At 43.4% G+C, this 12,066-nt stretch overlaps 1 protein-coding gene across 4 annotated transcripts in view; it reads right to left on the reverse strand.

Annotated features, from left to right (window-relative positions):
• ABAT (4-aminobutyrate aminotransferase) overlaps nucleotides 1–12,066 on the reverse strand; it is a 65,817-nt gene that overhangs the window by 4,443 nt on the left and 49,308 nt on the right. For all 4 annotated transcript variants that reach the window (XM_030002429.2, XM_030002426.1, XM_030002428.1 and 1 more), the window contains exons 7-14: nucleotides 9,269–9,349; nucleotides 8,662–8,754; nucleotides 8,213–8,275; nucleotides 6,420–6,483; nucleotides 5,558–5,706; nucleotides 2,664–2,801; nucleotides 1,172–1,339; nucleotides 298–444 (exon numbers count right to left, since the gene is read on the reverse strand). In XM_030002429.2, the coding sequence (XP_029858289.1) occupies nucleotides 298–444; nucleotides 1,172–1,339; nucleotides 2,664–2,801; nucleotides 5,558–5,706; nucleotides 6,420–6,483; nucleotides 8,213–8,275; nucleotides 8,662–8,754; nucleotides 9,269–9,349 (903 nt within the window). The remainder of the gene's footprint in view (nucleotides 1–297; nucleotides 445–1,171; nucleotides 1,340–2,663; nucleotides 2,802–5,557; nucleotides 5,707–6,419; nucleotides 6,484–8,212; nucleotides 8,276–8,661; nucleotides 8,755–9,268; nucleotides 9,350–12,066) is intronic.

A 12,066-nucleotide genomic window follows, 5' to 3' on the forward strand; every position in this document is an offset into this window, starting at 1 on the left:
GACTTCTAGCAAAATAATTTAACTAGCTACAGTTCATACCTTCAGATATTTGGGGGTCACTCTCTGTTTTAGATTAAGCTATATAAAATCAGCATTCTTAAGTCAGTAAAAGAAAGTTTACTTCAGTTCCAAATGGGGGACAGTTATTCAGGCTTGCAGCGAAGTACCTAAACCAGCAAGTTACTGATTGTGGTCTAGTCCCCAGCTGGAGTTCCTTACTCCAGGTGTCTAAACTGGATGAGGTCAGACCCTACCTGATCAGCAAACTTCTTATCTGTAATCCTTCCAGATGTTTACCTGTAAATCCAGCAGCCCAGTCAGCAGTGCTTTCCCAGCGTGGGTTGCGTTGTTTAGAAGGTCTTCTCTTTTAATAACCTTAATGACTTCAGCAAGCATAAGGTTCTTGGATGGATCTCCAAGCCAGGTATTAAAAATCCGATAGGGCTTGGGAAAGGGTGGAAAGAGAGTTGTGAAACATGTTAACAGGCAAATCACTATAATAAAGAAAAGCAAGCCATCGAACTGGTAATGTCAACATCAGGTGTATGAAAAAGCAAGCCCTAATACCAACCCCCTTTTTTTGCTGTAAGCGCAAAATACAGCTGCCCTGCTGAGCAGAAACAAAGGGCAACTACCTTGTGCTACAAATTTAGTGCGTTCTGTCTTGCTGCTCTGACATCTCATTGAAACATGGCCATAGATGACATGGAAATCAGCATCATCTATACAGGTTTTACATTCAAGCTTTAGGTTCTCCCCCCCCTCTTTTTTTTTCCATTTATTACATCAAAAATGTCATTAATGCAAAGAAGAAATCTTGCTGACAGAATCCATAACGCTGACATACGAACTCTGAAGATACCAAGTTGCCCTACAGAAAAAGGTGTCAGTTTGTGATTGGATTTTGTACTGAAGGATAGTTCATTAGGCTAAACCCCAGTTCTCCACTCCCTCCCACCAGCTTTATGACCTTTGGGACTGACAGCAACTGGAATAGAAGTGAAGAAGTGACAACTTTTGTGTAAGCACAAAGCAAGTATCTATGAAATAGCAGGTCCATCTAGCTGAGCCTGCCTTACTGAAGGAAAGCTTGTCTCTTCCATGGACTTCAGAGTTCCTTATGAATGGGTCACCAACTAGCACAGAGTTCAAATTTCATTGAAAATCTTACAGCGTTTGGCCTGAACTCCTCTTTGTGGAAGAATCCTCCTGTCATCATCTTCTTACTGAATGTTACCACATCAGCTGGGTCATCCAGGCCCCAGTGCTCATGTGCCCAGAATTTTCCTGTGCAGCCGCCTCCCGTCTGCACCTCATCCACCAAGAACGCACAGCCATGCTGCAGAGATAGATGTAAAGAGCAGGGAATGTGAGCCCTCATTTCCAAAACAAAAACACCTCACTTTTCGAACAGATAAATAGAAGCCAATTACATGCAACATCCCTCCTTCCTCCCCCTTGACTGCTCCAAATCTCCCCTCCTCAACCCCCATACCAATGCCACTCACTGTGCATTAGGTTTCACAATTAAAAATTCAGCTGTTTTTTCAGAAAGGCACTACAGACATATTTTCTACCTAAATTCACAAACAAAGTACATGTGTTTATATAGTCTTGAACGTTTCTAGAGGATACCTGAAGACATCTGGGAGCATCTTCAAAACCCCTGAGGGAGGCAGAACATAATTTCTAGGAGTTTTGATTGTTTTAAATAAGAAGTCTCTGCCTCAGATTTGAGTCAGGCATTTGTGGCACAAAGGCAATACCAGCAGCATGATCTGTTCAGTCTAGGGGCCTAAAATGATCCTGGAAGAGCTGCCTTTTCAGATGAGTCTGCTGAAAGAGCTACTCAGCTGTGAAGGACTATTTCGTTGAAACTTTGGGACAGGGAGATCAAGCTATATCATGATATTGTAATTAGAACCAATTGGTAAGTACTTTTGACAGCATCTCATTTTAGACAAGGCAAACCTTTTCATTTCACCTTATTTACTAAATCACCCTTGCATGAGTAGTTGTTAACAATGGGAAAAGCTGCTTTTTCTCACGGCAGAACAGAATGTTCCAAGCGTCACCTATGCTTTTCTCTGTAAGCAAACAAATGTTTTGAGGGTGAAAAAAGCATGGAGTAGGTCTTATTGAGGGTCATCACTTCTAAACAGGTAACTTCACATTCCAAGTATCAAGACATCTGTCCTTTTCATTGTTTTATTAGAGCATCAGCTCTACAGTTGGACTCAATTGGTGTTTCAGCTTTTTTTGCAATTAAAACCAAATATGTCAACAGAAAATTACCCTTTTCCAAACTTGCCTCTTCTGAAATTGTTTGAACCCCCTCAACAAATTGGCATTATCATATAAAGAACACTGCTGCGAAATCCATAGTTAATGAATCAGAGTAATTTCTCTCTCACTTAGACATTAGAAGAAAATTTATTGGACTGAGGAAACCACTAGGTGCGCATCAAATGGAAGAGAAGATACTGTGCTGACAATGGGTTGTTTGTATCTGAATACATACCTGTACGTGACTACCCCAACTGCTACCAAGGAGGCCTGTGAAGCTCTCAAAGTGCCTGGGGCAGGGGGGAAGGCCTCTGGAGACACCAAGAAGTATCTGCATGTTTAGCTACCACTGAGTGAACAGTGAAATATTTTATTACCTTTCTGGCAATATCTCGTAGTTTTCTGAAGAAGTCATCTGAAGCATGATTGTCCCCACCCTCTGACTGTATTGGTTCTATAATGATTCCAGCCACAATCTTCTTCTTTTTCCTGTACTTTACAATCAGGTCTTCCACCTGTAAATCAAACATTTATGGTACATTCTCCTTTCAGGACATTCGCACATTTCCTCCCAGAAAGATTAAATCTCAGTAACAGAACTTCAACTTCTCATAAGCATTCCTGGCTATAAAGGTGTCAGGAAGCGTGAGGAATTAACAAGTAGTTCTTCCAGCATTTAACAGTGCCCTCTTGTTCCTGAATAATGCTTAAGTTTAAATCATACCCTAAACACATTGTAACTAGTTGCACATTTATCTACAAAGGTGTGAAAGCTCTAGCAAATTTCAGCTGCAGGTATGGTGGAAACCACTGTAGCTTGCTATGCCATTGCTGTCATTCCACCTCAGCAATACAGAAGAAAACAGATTTTGTGTCAGGAAATAAAACTCGGCTAATGTATTAAAGAAGGTAATCTGGTAAATTTGCTTTCTCTGGTCACCTACTTCAGATACTTAATCAGATGAAATAGTGCAGAAATCCTGTTGCTGACAAGGGGCTTACAGAGAAGTTTTAATTAACCTTGTAGTAACCAGTTGCCGTGATTAGTAGTGTCATTTGTACTTGAAATACCCTTTACAGCTTTCAGGGCCCACAACCCGTGTAGGCTGTATTGGGTTTCAAAACCCAATGGTTTCCAAAGGGTGCCAATAAGCCAATCCACAGACTTTCAAAGAAAGCATTTGGCTTTTTATTTTGTTTGTTTGTTTTTTTTTTTAAATAACAGCTTCAAGTCTGTGGATTGATTTTTTGCATCACAATTCCCCCACCCCAAGCTATTGTGGAGCAAACACAGGGAAGCAATTTGCTGTGCTTTCTGTTTTCTCTGAAGTCAGGCAGGTTTGAGTAAGAAGTCTCTTTGATCCAGCTCTGCGCAGCTGTATTGGCTTTGTGTGGCAAGGTTTTGGGGGGGGGGGGGGGGGGGGGTTGGGTTACAGGGGTGGCTTCTGTGAGAAGCTGCTGGAAGCTTCCCCTGTGTTCGACAGAGCCAACACCAGCCGGCTCTAAGACGGACCCGCCACCGAGCCCATCAGCGACAGTGGTAACGCCTCTGTGATAACATTTTTAAGAAGGAAAAAAGTTGGGACAGGCAGAAAACGGCAGCCGGAGAGAGGAGTGAGAACACGTAAGAGAAACAACCCTGCGGGCACCAAGGTCAGTGAAGAAGGAGGGGGAGGAGATGCTCCAGGCGCCGGAGCAGAGATTCCCCTGCAGCCCGTGGGGAAGACCATGGTGAGGCAGGCTGTCCCCCTGCAGCCCAGGGAGGTCCACGGTGGAGCAGATCTCCACCTGCAGCCCGGGGAGGACCCCACGCCGGAGCAGGAGGATGCACCCTAAGAAGGCTGTGACCTCGTGGGAAGCTCACGCTGGAGCATGCTCCTGGCAGGACCTGCAGACCCATGGAGAGAGGAGCCCATGCTGGAGCAGGTTTCTGGCAGGACTTGTGACCCCGTGGGGGACCCACGCTGGAGCAGTGTGCTCCTGAAGGACTGCACGCCGTGGAAGGGACCCATGCTGGAGCAGTTCGTGAAGAACTGCAGCCCGTGGGAAGGGCCCACGTTGGAGAAGTTCGTGGAGGACTGTCTCCTGTGGGTGGGACCCCACGCTGGAGCAGGGGAAGAGTGTGATGAGTCCTGCCCCTGAGGAGGATGAAGCAGCCAAAATAACGTGTGATGAACTGACCGTAAACCCCATTCCCCGTCCCCCTGTGCTGCTGGGGGGGTTGGTAGAGAGAATCCGGGAGTGAAGTTGTGCCCGGGAAGAAGGGAGTGGTGGAGGGAAGGTGTTCTGAGATTTGGTTTTATTTCTCACTACCCTACTGTGGTTGATTGGCAATAAATTGAGTTAATTTTCCCCAAGCTGAGTCTGTTTTGCCCGTGATGGTAATTGGTGAGTGATCTCTCCTGTCCTTATCTCAACCCACAAGCTCTTTGTTATATTTTTCTCTCCCCTGTCCAGCTGAGGAGGGGGAGTGATAGAATGGCTTTGGTGGGCACCTGGCATCCAGCAGGGTCAACCCACCACAGTCTTTTTGGTGGAGAATGCGGGCCACAGCAGCCATCCAGAGCGCTGCTGTGCTCCGTTCAGCACACCACAACCCCCTGCCCTGGTCGCTGACGACGCTCCAGATTGTGCACTACTGCAGGTCCAGTCACAGGGCACACCATGCCTTGCTCCCCACCTCCGTCCTCAGGAGTGAGCCCTTGCAAGTGACAGATCCTGGATCCCAGTGTGCCCAACAGGGAATCCAATCCCATGGTTCTGGTACCTGGAGACAGTTTTCCTCCCTTAAACTCTGTTCTGCACACCTTTCCTTTCTCCTGGGCTAGGGAAGGCAGAGTCCCTGCCCACTCACTCCCTGCAGCCATGGGTAGGATCAGAGCTTTATGCCAGAAGGTTACCACAGAAAAGCTGAAAAACTTGAAATACTGTTACAGGTTCTCTTTGCAGAGGATTATGCATGCTGTGCGCTCTCTTAGTCCATGTCCCTTTGCAAGATCTGGCAGACAAGTTGACTGTGATACAAAGAGCTTCTCCTGCATGTGAAATTTCACTTTGGTATGATTCATGTAGACCTCTAATTCACAGTAAGCTGGCTGTTCTTCTGAAAGGCAGGGACAAACTTCTGACTGTAAACAACAGTGAATGCTGTTTTTATCACATGCTGTTCCAATCCCTGAAAACATTCTTTTAGTGAAAAACAGCTAATCCTACTAGCACTATTCATTATTTCAAAACAAAACCAGCAGAAAGCTGCCAGTGAATTTTTTACCTCCTCTAAACAACGGGCTTCTTCCTGTTGATTCTCTTTCACAAAGTCTTCCAGAGGATACTTTAGCCTTGGAAATGGAGCAATAGGCCAGTCCAGCGATGGAATGTCCAATTTGTGAATTGCTTTAGAGTGAGTTGTAGCTAAGCAACCTAAACCCAGAAAAGCAAAAATTAAAATAATACCTGTCTAGGAACAATACAGGAAAAAAGCTACCAAGAGGTGAAAAATTGCCTGACACCAGGACTGTAGAATTCTCTTAATTGCTCTATGTTTTTACTTCATTTTCTGAAATACTGGTTAATGGGATTTAGTCAAGCTTAAGTGGATTGCTCTAGCTTTTAAACATCAGTTTCCGCATGCACTGTTCCAGAAGAACCGGAGAACCTCTGTTAATCTGAACAGGCTACTCAGACAAGATGGGTTTCACCTGTCCAAAGAAAACTGCTCGCAGAGCTCAGAATTACAGCATTCTTGGGTAACATGTTTAAAACAGGGATTGAGCCAATATAAAATGGTAAAAATGAGTGACATCTTGTTTGCATATTGTGGTGATTTTACCCCAGGAGTTAAGATTTTTACTAGTATAGACAGGAAACCTTGGATTCAGAATGAAAATAGGAGACCTTCTGAAAATAAATTTTCAAAAAAATATAAAATTCATTCCCACCGTCACTCAACTATTCTGTTTCAGTACTGGTGGGGCTTCAACGGCAAGCCTTCAATAAACCTACAGCTCCTCCAGTGGTAGCACTGGACTAAGGAAAAAACCGCTTTACCGAAACTACAGTGAGATGACAGCTTGCTGCAGCGGCTGAGAGGAGGAAAAGGAAAGGGAGGTTGTCGCCGGCGGTGCTTTTCTTACCCAGGGTCCTTCCGTGGAAGCCGCCCATGAAGGAGAGCATGGCGTAGTCGGGGCAGCCGGGGGGCTGCAAGCAGAGCAGAGAGGCGGGCAGTCAGCGTGCGGTGCCGCGGCGGGTGGGTGGCCCTGCTGCCCCCCCGGCTGCGGGCGCCTGACGCAGCCCAGGGTTGCACAAACCCGCGGCCAGGGCGCAGCGGGACGGCTGGATCCAAGCTGCTGCCTCTCACAGCATGCAGATTGGCTTCCTCTTCAACCATCGGGCACCGCAAATTGTTATATTTACCCGTTTGAACAAATACATTTGTCGTCCCCTGAAAACTGCCTGACCTCCTAGAATACATCATTAATACTAACGAATACGTGGCACTTTATACCGTATCATAATATCGCTTCACACGTGAGCACGCACAAAGGCTAAGCGTTCAGTACAATCAGCCCCTTTTTGTACAAAGTACGGGGGCGCGTACGGGGTGGCCGTGCCCGGGGGTGGCTGCGGGGGCTCTGCGAGGAGAGGCTGGGGGGGCCCTGTGCTGGACGCCCCGTGCATTCCTGATGACTCGCTGTACCAAGAATGAGAAGGAACCACGACAAAAGACATGCAAACTGTATACCGTCTGGAATTCAATAAAAGGATATACTGGGGCTAACCCTCCACCCCCCCTAAAAATAGAAATTCTCTTTCTTTATGCCTCTCTGTTATCCTGCAAGTGAGAAGATTGTCACCACTTACACACCCCGTTTACACCTTTAGTCTTGTACCCCACACTCAGCTACAGGGTCAAGGCTGCAATATTTGTAACTGGATTCCAGAGGATCGCCCCCAAAAGGAGGATGGAGTTGCCCTCTCAAATCTGTCCCCTCCCCAGCTGTAAAGAGAACTCAAGACAATTAGCTCAAAGAGGAATCCTAATGTTTAGATAGCTGAACGTGGACAAAAAGTGATCATTAGTTTTACACATCTTTGGTCATCTTGTAAAATTCCTGCTCCTTCAGGTCATGGCGTGCCATCCTCTTACTAGTATTGGCACAGCCATGTGTCTGACCATGCTGCAAGCAACACCACAGAACTTAAAAAATAATTCTGAAGACAAACAGAACAACAACAACAACAGAAAACCTGTAAGAACCCTCCTCATTTTTAAAGCCAAATGAGTTTCCTAATCCCATGTGAACGAACTGAATGCTTGTCACTACAGAAGTGCCAAAGATCAGGCTGGGACCAGCAGGTTATTAATTTCTAACATGTTTATCTCCAAGAAGAGATTAAATACTCTGTTTTCTGCTATTGTTGCATGTTAAGATTTGTGACTGGCAAGAGTGAGACCACCTCAGTTGAAGGTGAATAGGACTTCAGAGGTTTATCAGCTGCATCTCAATTTCCTCATCCTGCCTGCTAACATTTAGTGAGTCAAATTTTAACCAACCCCTTGATCAGTTTTAAGCCATAAAATCACAACTTCTGAAAAAAAAATTAGGAGGTCTGTTGTTATTATTTGTAAACTTTTCTATGTATTAATGATCTCCACGGACCCATCCATCACGTGGGCCCCTCTATAGCAAATGATATGTCATGAAAAAAGGGAGATCTTCCCAAGATTCACAACTGGCAAGGATGCAAAAGAATACAAGCAGCAGGTCCTGATATTTGTTGGGATCAGTTTGTATTTCACCGTTTCCTAAATTTACAAATCCGAGATTCCACTTGAGAGATAGTAAAGCCGATTTTTCCTCCCAATCTTCCCGTATAAACCCAAGCCAATGGTACATCTGTAGGTGTGGTAAAGAACAAATGTTACCTGGTTAATCATACAAGATTCCAGTTCTTCTTTTGTGACATTATTATGGCCCCTCTCCTTGTTCTGCAAAAAACAAAACAAAACAAAACAACCCAACAGATAGTTTTCCTGTAGTTGTCACCTCTGCATTTATGGCTGAATCACAAATTAGTAATGCTAGTATTCCAAATTAGAGCCAACGAAGATAGGGACTGTGGCTCTTACATACTGACTGCAATCTGCATTTTCTTTATTTCCTTTTCTTTATAATTTCTAAAGTTGTGTCAATATAAAGTGAAAGCTTAGATGAAGACTTTTTAATAAAGATTTTATACTAGGTTGAATATAAATAACATCATGAACAAAAGAACCTCTAAGCCTTACTTTGTTTTACAGTAACAGTTCTGATGATGAATAAATACTCATTTCTACGTTTAAACCTACAAAAACCATCTTAGTATTTTACTCACTCTGTACCACATAAATATTGCTTTAAAGGCATTTTCATTAGAGCAGGATCCGCAAGACATGGTGATCACCTGTGGCAGGCCCTTAGGAGCCACCTGTTGATGAAGACAGAAAATTACTCCAAAATATTAAGCACACGTATAGTGCCAAGTGATGATAATACTGATCAGTCCTTAACATCATGAGCTTCAGTATAATGGGAGACCAACCGCGCCTCGGATGAGGAAAGCCAATTTCAACTGCAGCTGAGAGGGCTTAGTTCAGTTTCAGTCCCAAGGATCTTCAAAATTAAATCAAGACAAACAGAAGCCACTTATTCCACTGTCTCTTATGAAAGCACAGTGAACAGAAGTTAGTGAAAATGTGTTTTCTCATCAGTTCTTGAATCCAGAATGAAAGAGGAGGTATCTGCGCAGAGCAGACATGTCACCCTCTCGCATTCAGCTGTCAAGTTGAGGAAAAGGGTTCGATCTCATCACTTGTGGTGGGAAGGCAGGTGGGCAAACAGCTAATCTGTAATGTTCCCTATTAAAATCCATAACATCCCTTGATATGCCCGTGTGCCTAAACACAGAACATGGTAACTCATCACTGCTATCTCAAACTTACTGATAACAAAGATTCCTTCAGTCTTTCTGCAAAGTTCTCTGGAGGTAAAATCCCTAGGGCAGGTCTGTTGATAAAAGTGCTCTACAAAGACAAAGGAAGAGAAATTGTTAGGTTTTACTATTACATGAAAAATACCATGTTAATATCAAGGCAGTTACATTTTATTCTAATTACACATACCAGCCAGAAATTTGTAGTCGTGGCACAAGGAGTTTTAAAACCAGGGAATATAATATTCATGTCTTAGAATATGTTTTTCTGTCTAATCCTTAATACTTTATTCTTGCAGGACTTCTTAGAAAAGGTACATGCTAACTGATACTGACATTTCCTCTTCAATATTACCATTTTAGTTGCTCAATCTCAATTTTCCTTATACACAGGAAATACACTTTAAAATCTTAATTACTTGCCTTCAGTTTGAGTAGCTATATCTAAATTCAGTTAGGATAGCAGCACTTTCTTCCTTATTGAGCTTCAAGACAGACCGTTTCAGAACGCTGTGGTTATGAACACCCTCCAGATACTATTACAATGGGATTTAGGGGAACAAGGCAAAGGTAAACTTAAAGGATAGGTGCCACATCTGAGAAAGATAACACACATGCAAGGATCAGCAACACAACGCTACAATAAAATAGGTTCCTGACAAAAAACTTGTGCACACAGGCATGCTGTCTCCCGTCTAGACTCCTCTGGCATGTACAGTAATGGGCAGTGCAGCAAAGAGATTGGTGAGAAGCTACCCTGCATGTTATTATTGTCTCACTACTCGGGAACAGGCATTTAATCAAGCTCAAGAACATTGACTATGATATATCCAGACATGGTGGTGAAATTCCTTTTCAACTGTGTACTGTTTTCGTGAAGCTTGCTGATTTGCAGGTAAATATTTCCTGTTCTAGGGCCTTCAGTTTGCACAGTCACCCTTCTCAGTGCCTCAGCCTGAATTAGAGGTACATTCTTTATTGTGCATTACAACAGCAGATTTCTAGCTTCCCAGTTTTCTCCTTTCAATTTCCTGATCGAGGTCTGACATGGACCAGGAGCCACTCATGCTGAAATAGTCTTCATGGATGCAATGGATCTCTCCTAACAGTGGAATTCCATAGCCTACCAGGAAACTACCTGGTTGACCTCATGTCTGCTTCCCAGAATTCTTTTCTCCGACCATTCCGTTTCCCTGTTAGCAGAACTGAATCTGGTTTGCTGCAAACCCCTTGGTAATCACAGAAGTGACCTCAGGAACGCAGCCTTCCCATACCTACGTGGAGGTTATGGAGAAGATGAAGGCAGGCTCTTCAATGGGAAGATGAGAAGCAATGGGCATAAATGAAAACACGGGAGGTGCTGATTTCGGTATAAGGAAAAGCTTTTTCACCAAGAGAACGGTGAAGCAGTGGAACACATCGCCCAAAGAGGTTGTGCAGTCTCCCTCCCTGGAGGTTGTCAAGACCCCAGATAAAGCCCTGAGCAACCGGTCTGATCTCACAGCCGACCCTCTCTGAGCTGGAGGTTGGGCAAGAGGCCGCCTGCGGTCCCTTCCAACTTCAGTTGTCCCACTGGTCCTATGAAGTGGCCACATCAGGATTCACGCCTTTGAGAAAGGTAATTTTGGTGTCAGTGAACAGCAGCTGGTGGGAAAACTGAGCCTGCTGCCCACATAGGTGTTTCTAAAAAGCAGCTCTGGAAAAAGCCCCTCAGTCTCCCCAGTCCACTAATGGAGATGAATTTGTCATGTTTATGCAATTAATTTAAATTAAGTGTCATGGATTGAAATTGATTCATCATTGCTCTTAGACTTTGTAGGTAATCTTATTTGATTCACAACATGCTACTTTTTATTTTAAATTAAATTTGCTCAGAAAAGGACAAGCTCAATAAATTTGCCAACTGCAAAGCAGCATTATTTGCCCCTTTCTTTTTGTTTAATTGTTGTTTTTCTTGTTGTTGTAACAAGTCATCGTTAAAATTAAAGGCTAAGCTTCAATGACTTAAGTCTTTATGGGTCTCCAGAGGGGACAGACTGCCTTCCCCCAAACATTCGTATTTTCGGCACAACTCAAGCTTGCACATTTATCAGCATCCTTCAATCTTTTTCCTCAATACAAGTACTCATTTATTCAGATGTGTGGACCACAGCAAGAGGTGTGAGTGGTCACAATGTACTACTGTAGGAACACTTCATCAGAATTCTTAGGAAAAAGCAAATATCACATAAGATATAACAGAGTATGAGCTAGTACTTTGTAGCTTGTACAAGTGTGTTGCTTCCAAAACAATGTTTGTTTCAACAGACTTAAGCTTAAAAAAAAACTAAGAAAGGATGTTACTGACAGATTAACACAAAAGTTTTTGTTTAGTATGTATGAGAAATCTTACTTGACTTTTTATCTCCGTTTAGAAGTAAATTTTCATACAAAGTTAGAGATACGAGACCATAAATTTGTTGTGAATTTGATTACATCACAATCAATGGACAACATTTGCCATTGAGCAGAAAAGTGTATTTTTCTTTTGTTGTTAATAAGATACTCAGTACTGAGAAAAACAGAACATCGACATCAAGCTGCTATGGTCTCAAATGAACAGATGCATATTCTGTTCTTTGTAGCTGGCTATAAAGAGGGTACATGGAGGATTACAAACAAACCAAACAAAAAATCCCTACAAGAAAACACCAATCCCACTGTTAACATTAGAAAAGGGCCCTACCTCAATGTGTATTACTGAAAAAAAGTACTTTCACAATAAAGCTGGCACTTTATCTGCAGTCAGAGCCCAGCACGCACTGCTGT

This window comes from Aquila chrysaetos, chromosome 25 (genome assembly GCF_900496995.4).
Source record: "Aquila chrysaetos chrysaetos chromosome 25, bAquChr1.4, whole genome shotgun sequence".
Classification (NCBI taxonomy): domain Eukaryota; kingdom Metazoa; phylum Chordata; class Aves; order Accipitriformes; family Accipitridae; genus Aquila; species Aquila chrysaetos.